The 9955-nt window shown below is 52.4% G+C and overlaps 3 protein-coding genes across 3 annotated transcripts; 2 read left to right on the forward strand and 1 right to left on the reverse strand.

Moving 5' to 3' along the window:
* The first annotated feature begins 153 nt into the window (after positions 1-153).
* CAOG_04836 (importin beta-2) lies at positions 154-5016 on the forward strand. The gene is made up of 12 exons (XM_004347537.2): positions 154-185; positions 818-1363; positions 1456-1671; positions 1824-2101; positions 2180-2309; positions 2420-2519; positions 2643-3136; positions 3241-3408; positions 3522-3629; positions 3765-4373; positions 4490-4570; positions 4687-5016. The coding sequence occupies exons 2-12, from the start codon at positions 887-889 to the stop codon at positions 4789-4791; spliced, it is 2766 nt and encodes a 921-aa protein (XP_004347587.2). The 5' UTR covers positions 154-185; positions 818-886; the 3' UTR covers positions 4792-5016.
* A 4-nt stretch (positions 5017-5020) lies between these two features.
* Positions 5021-6350, reverse strand: CAOG_04837 (hypothetical protein). The gene is made up of 2 exons (XM_004347538.2): positions 5791-6350; positions 5021-5644 (listed from the first exon to the last, which is right to left on the reverse strand). Exons 1-2 carry the CDS (start codon positions 6261-6263, stop codon positions 5128-5130), a joined length of 990 nt encoding a protein of 329 aa, XP_004347588.2. The 5' UTR covers positions 6264-6350; the 3' UTR covers positions 5021-5127.
* Positions 6351-6674: 324 nt separating this feature from the next.
* Positions 6675-9953, forward strand: CAOG_04838 (phosphoenolpyruvate carboxykinase AcuF). The gene is made up of 3 exons (XM_004347539.2): positions 6675-6899; positions 8114-8680; positions 8791-9953. Exons 1-3 carry the CDS (start codon positions 6737-6739, stop codon positions 9795-9797), a joined length of 1737 nt encoding a protein of 578 aa, XP_004347589.1. The 5' UTR covers positions 6675-6736; the 3' UTR covers positions 9798-9953.
* The last annotated feature ends 2 nt before the right edge of the window (positions 9954-9955 follow it).

The following is a 9955-nucleotide window of genomic DNA, read 5'->3' on the forward strand; positions in this document are numbered from 1 at the left end:
TCTGTACAAAACCGAAAAAACAACAATAAACCGTTGGGTGCCTTCTTTTCCTCACTCACCACAAAACTATTTTTTACCACATCCATTCTCAGCCAACGCACCTTCCATCCACCCATCCATCCACTCAATCCCTTTTGCAGTCTTTCTTTCCGTTTCTTTTTTTTTTTTCTTCCATTTTCTTTCAGGTAACTCTTTCGCGTCCCTCTGCGCTGTCGTCTGCCCCTCTTCCTTGCACCAATCGGTTGCCCATCAGTTTCCTCATCCTACGCACGATCGTCGTTGACACACCGCTGTCCATTTCCGACAAACAACCCCAAAAACCAGAGCGAGGACAGCCAGAAAAACAACAAAAAACATAATGCTCTGGTCGCGAGCGGTGTGTGTGTATGAGTGTGTGAACTCGGAGCGAGGCTGTGCCGCCCATTCACTCAAGTATCAACTCGTTATTGCCTCACCCCCCCCCCACAATGTGGGAGATTGCAAAAGTCAGCCGCTCTTTCACTTGGAGTTCCCGCCAAAAACAAGGCAAAAGCTTCAATCATCGGTCAATGGTTTTGTCTCTGCTTTTTTTTTTTTTTTTTTTTTTGCGAGATCTTCCACTTATTTTTTTCTTTCTTCTGTTCCTCTGCTGTGGCGTCCCTCTCCCCGACTGCGGCGGCTGTGGTTGCTATTGTGTACACACCCTTCACGTTTTGCTTTTGCTCTTGCTTCGCTATTCCTGAAGAGGGAGACTCGGCCGAGGGGAGGCAAAGCGACGCTTTTGCTAACAACGAACAACATGGTTTCACTGTCTGCCTTTATTGCTTCATCCATCCAGGCCAGCGGCCCCCCTTTCCTCCACCTCCACCTCCACCTCTTGCGAGTCGATCAAGCAACACTCATCGTCATGGTGGACTGGCAACCCGATCCGCAAATCTACATGCGGCTGCGCGAGCTGCTGACGGCGAGCCACTTGAATCCAAACCAGCTGTCGGTGCGCCACGGCCTGGAGCAGCTCGTCCTGGTCCCGGACTGGAACAACTATCTCGCGACCGTGTTTGCCATCGACACGAGTGCCAACGAGCCAGACCGCACCCTCGCAGGGCTGATGCTCAAGAACGACATAACGGGGTTTATTTTCAACTCGCTGCGTCCACCGCAAGAGCAAGACAGCACCGTCCTGCCCATCTCCGATGCCTGCCTGGCCTATATTAAGCGAACGTGCATTTCCATGCTTGCCGCCCCGTCAAAGCAAGCGCGCACCACCTTTGCGATGATTGCATCGGCCATTATCGTGCACTCCGCGTCCCATCTCGACGCTTGGCCCGAGCTCGCATACGCCATTCCCAGTGCTCTCGAATCTGAAGACATAAATCTCCTTGATGTAAGTGTAGTTTTCCAGCAGTTCGTCTCTGTTGTATCTTTTTTGTTTTTGCAATTTGCTGACTTTGACTCCTCGGTTCGTGATGGTGGTAGGGCGCCATTACTTGTATCTCTGTATTGACCGAGGATGCAATCTCGTTCGCCAAGACGGAGCTGCTCGCTACTCTCGATGCACGCTTCGCGCTCAAGTTAATGCAGCTCTTCCAAGTCCCAGTCTCGCAAATTCAGTCCAGTTCCATTCAATGCATCAAGAGCATGATTGCAGCCGAGACTTCCGTAGTATCTCAACACACAGCGCTCTTGGTGCAGGTGAGTAGAAACTGGTTGACTGTGTGTTGTGAAAGTGGATGGTTGGTTTTTTTTGTTTCGCTTTTCCGGCTTTTTTTGGCTTTTTCTCAAAACTTGTTCCGTGTTTTTCTTTGTGGGATTTTGTTTTTGCCATCGCGTGACGGGTTGAGCAGAGCATTTTTGCCGCTGTTGGCTCCATGTCCGATCAAGTCATCACTCTGCTTGTGTGCCAACTGCTGGTGGAGCTGATTGAGAAGGATTTTGCCGCCGTGGCTGCTACCGAGCACTTCCAAACTGTGATCGAATTCATGCTACACTGCACCATGCAACCGCAAGAAGCGATTGCACTCGAGTCCTGCGAGTTTTGGATTGCAGCCATTGCCGATCATGCCGATCGAAATTCAGCCATTTCAGCAACCGCGCGCCAGGCGTTCCGTCTCTACTTGCCCAGGTATGTCTCGGATTGTGGGGGATGTAGTCGCTCCAGTGCAGATGACCAACTTGATTGTCTTCTTCGCATCTATCTTAGGCTGCTTCCTGCGCTGCTCTACCGAATGGAGTATTCAGCGCGAGAATTGCAAGAGCTGGAGCGGGCCATGGCAACTCCGGTCGCCGCCGAATATGGACATTTCGTGCGACCACGCACGCACGAGGCTGCGGTAAGACGACGGGGGCCCCTGTTTCTTTTTGGGCCGAGCGGTTTTTGTTTTTGGGAATGATGAATTGACTGTTTGTGTTTGTGTGCGCGCTTTCTGGTTGCCACCGGTAGCATTCTGGTGCTAACAATGCTGACGATGATGATGACGATGACGATGACGACGGTGACGATGACGACGATGAAGAATTCGGCGACAAGGACTGGACATTGCGTACGTTCCGAGATGTTGTGGAGTTGCTGCTGTGCTTTTTTTTGTTGTTTGCTGTTTTACAAACCCTGAACTCACTCTTCTTTTCTTTGTCCTTTCGTTTTGTCTGGTTGGTTTTTGTTGCAGGAAAATGCGCCGCTTCCGCGCTTGATCTGTTCGCACACCTCTTCTCGGGTACGCTTTGGGAGCAGCTTCTGCCTTTGCTGTACGACATGCTGCGATCACCCGAGTGGAAGCAGCGTGAAGTCGGCATTCTCGCCTTGGGTGCGGTTGCGGAGGGATGCCAAGGGAGCATGCAAAATGCCCTGCCGCAGCTGGTGCCTTTCCTGCTCGCGTCCTTGTCGGACCAACAGCCGCTGCTCATTCGGTCGATTAGCTGCTGGACGCTCATGCGATATAGCTCGTGGGTGGCTGACAATCACGCTGGCACTCCGGAAAACCCCAACATTTTCTTTGAGGTTTTGCAAGGCTTTTTGCACTGTGTCAACACGACCGCCAGGCGGTTGCAGGAGACTGCTTGCAGTGCGCTTGCGGCCTTCGAGGACAACGCGGGAGACTTGCTGGTGCCTCACTTGGAAATGATTATTTCAACGCTAGTCCATGTGCTTCCTTCCTACGAGGTTTGTGCTTTCTGCCGGAAAAACAAAAATCCCTCTGTTATTTGACTCGATTTTGATCTGGAGACATGTCATCTCACTTGTCTTGCTTTCCGTCAACGTGATAGGGTCGGGCGCTTACCATTCTATACGATGTCATTGGCTCTCTCGCGGAAGCCGTTGGCAGCGAACTAAATCAGCCGCATCTGGCCGAAATGCTCATGCGTCCGCTCATCCATCGCTGGCAGACCGTTGAACCCAGCGCACTTGAGCAGTGGTCGTTGCCGCTACTAGAGGTACGAGATGGTGTAGAGTTTTTTTTTCTTGGCTCTCGATGGGGGAAAATTTTGTGTTGATTTTTCGAATGATTGCTCACTTTACGCGAACATGACTCGATCCCATTTTTCAGTGCTTGGCTGCAACCTGCCGTGCACTTCAGACTGGCTTCATTCCGTTCGCACCGATGACACTGCAGAAATGCGTCGTCATCATCCAGTCGGGTCTTCGCGTGCTGGCGGTGAGTGCTTTGTTTTTTGCAATTTGTTTTGCTTTTCTAGTGCGATCGATCGTTGAAAGTTGAAAACTCACTGTACCGTTGCGCGCACGCTTTTTTGGTTTGTTGTTTTGGTTCTTGTTGTTGGTGGTTTTGCAGGAGATTCCGACGGAACAATTCGAACAAGACGCGGTCATTGCTGCGCTGGACATGCTTTCGGCTCTGGCCGAGGGCCTGGACACGCAGTTTGAGAGCACGCTCTCGGAGGGAATTCCTTTTGTTATTCAGCTTTTGCCGCTTTGCCACGGTAGCTTCAACCCGGACATTCAGCTTTCCGTCTTCTCGCTGATTGGCGATTTTGCACAAACGTGTTTCGGCCGCATCCAGCCGTCCGCCGTGCCCCTGATGCAGATGCTGCGAGAGGGCTTGAACCCGCAGTATCCGTCGACTTGCAACAATGCTGCGTGGGCCATTGGCGAGCTGGCGGTCAAACTTGAAGCCGACTTTGCACCGTTCGTTCCCACCATTCTTCCAGTGCTGATTAACATTCTTGCTCAAATCAAGTCGCCGCGCTCGCTCCCCGAGACTACCGCCTTGGCCATTGGCCGCATTGGCCTCGCCTGCCCCGATCTCGTTGCCCCTCACCTGCACTTGTTTGCCGAGAAGTGGTGCACGAGCACGCGTGGTATCAAGGACAATATGGAAAAGGACAGCGCCTTCCGAGGCATGTACGCGCTCGTGTCTCGCAACCCGCACGCCATCGTCCCTGTAAGTCATTGGCAGCCAGCAGCAGAAGGGTGTGGTTTTTCGTTGCAGGAGGTGTTTTAGGGACTTTGGGATTGACTTTTTTTTTTGAACTACTTGCCGCTTCCACATGCACACAGGCCTTTGCTTTCTTTTGTGATGCCATCGCGTCTTGGGACGAGGCCAACATTCAACCTGATCTCAAGCTGGCCTACTCACAGGTAACGTTTTTTTTTTTTAACAAATCCGGGTTCTTTGTGTTTGTGTTGTTTTTATTTTTTCCCCTTTGACTTTACTTTGTACTGACCGGCACACACATCATTTCTTTTGACATTAGGCTCTCTTAACATTTAAATCTGGCTTTGGTGACGGATGGCAGCAACTGTTTGCCCAATTCCCGCCTGCACTCCGAGAGCGACTTGCTCTTCAATGGGGACTTTAGTATTCTGTGATAGTACGACTCCTTCCGCTGCAATTTGTTTGCCACGAAGGTTCATTATGCAAGGATGCAATGCGGTAGCACCATTCTTTATCCGGTTTTCTTGTTCTGTGTGCTTCTTGTTCGTGGTTTTCTTTATGTCCTCCTTGTTGGGCCGTGCTCAACGTAGTAGCTGCGCCGCCCTGTCATTTTCTGAATAGATGCTTTTTTTGTTATTTTCTGAACAGTTGGCGTTTGACCATTAGATTTGTTCACCTTGTTAATGACCCGGCCGGTATCATCGATGGCTGCCATGTTATAAAATCAAAAGAAGCTCAAACACACACAAAAATAGCAAAGTTACTGATATTTTACAAGTTGCGAATTTGGCAATTCGTTGGTGGATGGCGGGCCTTGTGCTTTTTGGAAGACGGCGCGCAGCTGCTGAGCGTGCGCAGCATTGGTATAGTGAGGCACAATCCAACTGTACCACCAGCTAGGATGCACTCCGAGAACAGCCTGCAAATTCGCCTTGACGCCGAGGTCTTCGAATGCGGCGGAAGCAGTTTGGCGCCGGCGTTCGAGCACGGTTTGGCCTTGCACAATGGCCCGGAGCTGGTAGACGAGCATCAGCAGCGCGGCAATGCTACTCGTACAAGTGAGCGTCCGCAAAATCAAGAGAGACATTGGCACGACGGGCCCAGCTGCAGCAAGATTGAGAACGCCGAGCTGAACAAGTGCAATGCGAACCCAGGGCGCAAATCCAATCGCAACGGCAAGCCACCATGAATCGGCCGTCGGAATGGGCAGGCAAAATGTCAGCACCGCAACCCAGGTGCACGCCATCCAGCTGAACGCCAAGAAGCTCAAAAAGTAGCTGCACAGGAGGTAGAACGAAAAAAACCCCAGACATTGTCAGGAATAAAACCCAAACCCAAACAAAAACAAAACCAACGAAACAGCGACAAACACCAAACTCCTGCATCCGCACAATTTGATCGCTGTGACTGTGCCATCGCTTACCGATGATTTTCCTGGCCAATGCACGTGCCAACGAAGAAGCAGTGATGGTCGCGCCGAGCAATGCACCGGTTGCAAGCAGAGCAGTGGTGGGTGCGCAACGGCCGCTGTTGGCCACACGCTGCGCAGAACGTTCTTGAATGGGTTGCTTGATGGATTGCTGCTTCTCCATGAGCATGTTCATGAGAAGAAGCGTGGTTGCTGTCGGCTGCATCATGGGGATGGTTGAAGGACGTTGCCACGATCGACATGATCCAGTTGAAGGTCATGCTCACTCCGAGATAGAGCAGCGCAATCACATTGAACGCTTGCCCGAGCGTCGTTCCGAGCACGAGACGGCGGATGACGGAGCTTGAGGACGGCTGGGTGAGCGTCTCGGACAGCGTCGGGAGCAGGCACCAGAGCGTGGTCACTGCGCCATACACGATCGCCAACCCCATGAAGGTGACTGGGAGGCGGTCTGCGCGTACAACCATGGGATCCCCGGCTGGGTGGAAGCGCCCCCTTTGTAGCCGACGAGAGGTTTGTGTTTCAAAAGTCTCCGGTTTGTGTGAAACAGAGACTGAATTTGGGAAGAAGGAAAGAAAGGCTCTGAGAGTTTTCTCAAAACAGGGAGTTTGAGCAAAAAAAGCCAGAGTTTGTATTGGTAGTTTGGTGAGAGCGAGTGAGCCAGCGAGGGGTTTGAGCGTATGGTGCGTCAGTCGCACTGAGCAAGATTGCCATGCTTGGCTCGCAGCCGCATTGCGTACAAAAGCATGATCGCAGTGCACTTTGAATTCGAAGCAAACGCCGACTGCAGGGCTTTGCGTGAAGTTTGACCACAGTTTGATCAAAGAGTCGGCATGAATCATCGCTCAACAACAGGGCTCGTTTTATTTGAGCGGATTTAGGATTTAGGATCCAGTCTTTTTATTATTCCACATCCACAACCTTCAACAACAAACAAACCATGAGCACTCCTGCCAAGCAGCACATGCCCCATGCGAGCAGCAACACTGTGATTAGCTCGATTCTCACGTCGCTGACCAACGCGCCATCAGGCTCCACTCCCGCCAGCAACGCCGCCAGCAACAACAACAGCAACAACGGCAATGGCCATGACGTTGAACTCGGTCAGTAAGAACACACACACACACACTGGAGTGAAGTGAGAGGAGAGGGGGGCTGGACTGTGAGGCCACGCTCGTCACACTCTCGTTGTTTCTTGCTCTTTTCTCCAAACACAATGGTCATTCTGCTGCTTCTGTTGGCTGAGATGGGGGGTCAAGTCGAGGGTGGTATGACTGACCCACACGACGACGACGACGACGACGACGACGACAACGACGACGACAAATACAACTTGAGTGGTGGGCCATGTAGGAAGCAGAATCCTCCGCACTCCTTTGTCCTATCACTTTTTTGCTTGTTCGTCTCACCTCACAAAACGCCACGCCATACACACACACACACACGCACACACACACACACACGCACACACTCACACACATACACAATGGCGCAGTACGAACAACATATGATAAAACACTTCAATTCGCCAACTCGACCAAAAAAAAAAAAAAAAACAAAAAAAAAAACCGTGACAGAGATTGGGATTCAATTGTGGCCACACGGCTTTTTGGTTCGCTTTTTCGCTTTTTTCGTTTTTTTTTTTTTGCTTTTTTGGAGCGCTGAGGCGTTAGGAGGGTTTGAATAGTGGATGCTTGAGAGAGCGTTTTGTCATTGATAACAATGTGGGAGAGCGGGGCGCGGGGGGGGGGTGCAGCACCATTTGTGGACAAGATGTGCGCCACCGTCTCACTGCTTGCGTTCTCGCCTCCCTCGTGAGCACAGCAGCGTTTGCCACTACTTGAAAGAGTTTGGCTTGTTTCAGTGGTGAGGTTTCGGAGAGTGGATGAATGCATTCATCATTGACAGAGAGGCGGAGCGCGAGGAGCGGAGAGGGGAGTGCGAGCCAAACACGTGTTTGGATGTTGGCACACACACACACTGCGCACAGACACAATAGACACAGACACAGGGGACACATGGGGACACAGAGGACCACACTCATTGAACAATGGGCGAGAGTCAGGTCATCAGCAGCAGCAGCAGCCGACACAAAAATAACAAAAGCGCTTGCATTGTTCACCGCTCTTCTCCCACTTTTCCCAATTGCCGCTGTTCCTGTTGTAAAATGTGTTGCCAACGAAAACAAAAGTCGAAACGTGATTCACGTGCATCAGACTTCTACGAAAGCACAAACACGATGAAAAAAATGGCTCAGCTGCTGAGAAACGCTCACTTTTTTGTTGTTGTTGTTTGTTTTGGTTGTTTCTTTTTACAGACATTTGCAACGACCTCGAAAACTACGGTCTGCGCGCCCACTCGATCGCGTACAATGCATCGACTGCGTTCCTGTACGAGGAGGCCCTCATCAACGAGAAGGGCACCCACATCACCAGCAAGGGTGCGCTCGCCACCTTCTCTGGCGCCAAGACTGGCCGCTCGCCCAACGACAAGCGCGTCTGCACCAACGAGGACATTTGGTGGGGCCCCGTCAACATCAAGCTTGACGAGAGCTCGTTCATGATCAACCGCGAGCGCGCCGTCGACTACCTCAACATGAAGGACCGCCTCTATGTTGCCGACTGCTTTGCCGGCTGGGACGAGCGCTACCGCATCAAGATTCGCGTCATTTGCGCTCGCGCCTACCACGCGCTCTTCATGCAAAACATGCTCATCCGCCCCACCCCCGCCGAGCTCAAGAACTTTGGCGAGCCAGACTACACCATCTACAATGCCGGCGAGTTCTGCGCCAACCGTTACACCAAGGGCATGAGCTCTGCCACCAGCGTCTCGATCAACTTTGAGCGCAAGGAGATGGTCATCCTTGGCACCCAGTATGCTGGAGGTAGGGCCTGATGATGGGTGCTTGTTGCGATGGGAAGATTTCGCACGCTCACTTGGTTTTTTTTTTTGTTTCCCTTTCCGCCAATTCCCCTTTTTTTCGTGCTCGCGCAGAAATGAAGAAGGGCGTCTTCACCATCATGCACTACCTAATGCCCAAGCGCGGCGTCCTGTCGCTCCACTCGTCGGCCAACGAGGGCCCAGACGGCGACGTCACCCTCTTCCTCGGCCTGTCGGGCACTGGCAAGACCTCCCTGTCTGCCCATCCCTCGCGCAAGCTTATCGGCGACGACGAGCACTGCTGGACTGATCGCGGCGTCTTCAACATTGAGGGCGGCTGCTACGCCAAGGCCATCGATCTGTCCGAGGCCAAGGAACCCGAGATTTTCAACGCCATCCGCTTTGGTACTGTTGTCGAGAACGTGCGCTTTGACGAGTACTCGCGCGAGGTCGACTACTCGGACTCGTCCATCACCGAGAACACGCGCGCCGCCTACCCCATCGAGTTTATTCCCAACGCCAAGATCCCCTGCGTCGGCGGCCACCCTAGCAACATTATCCTGCTCACCTGCGACGCGTTCGGCGTTCTGCCGCCAGTATCGCTCCTCAACACGGAGCAGGCCATGTACCACTTCATCTCCGGCTACACCGCCAAGGTTGCCGGCACCGAGGAGGGCGTCACGGAACCCACCGCCACCTTCTCGGCCTGCTTCGGCCAGCCCTTCCTCGTCTGGCACCCGACCCGCTACGCCGCCATGCTTGCCGAGAAGATGAAGGAGCACAAGGTCAACTGCTGGCTCGTCAGCACCGGCTGGTCTGGCGGCAAGCACGGTGTTGGCAAGCGATTGAGCATTGCCTACTCGCGCGCCATCATTGACGCCATCCACTCTGGCGAGCTGGCCAAGGCAGAGTACGCCACCATGCCCGTTTTCAACCTGCGCATTCCCACAAAGTGCACTGGCGTCCCCGCCGAAATCCTCAACCCCATCAACACCTGGAGCGACAAGGCCGACTACAACAAGACTGTCGAGAAGCTTGCCAACCTCTTCATTGCCAACATGCAAAAGTACGCCTCGCAGGAGACCCCTGAGATTCTCAAGGCTGGCCCCGTTCTTCCTTAAAAGTGTGTTTTGGATGGTTTGTGTGAGATTTTTGTTTTGTGTGTTGTTGGGGTTGGTTTTATGATTTTCCGTAGCATCGAGCTTCGATTTACTACAGGTTGTTTCTTATTTTCAAACCCCTCGACTCTTTCACCAAATTGTAGTTCAGCAGTGTCCAT

The sequence above is a fragment of the Capsaspora owczarzaki genome, assembly GCF_000151315.2.
Source record: "Capsaspora owczarzaki ATCC 30864 unplaced genomic scaffold supercont2.7, whole genome shotgun sequence".
Taxonomy (NCBI): domain Eukaryota; class Filasterea; order Ministeriida; family Capsasporidae; genus Capsaspora; species Capsaspora owczarzaki.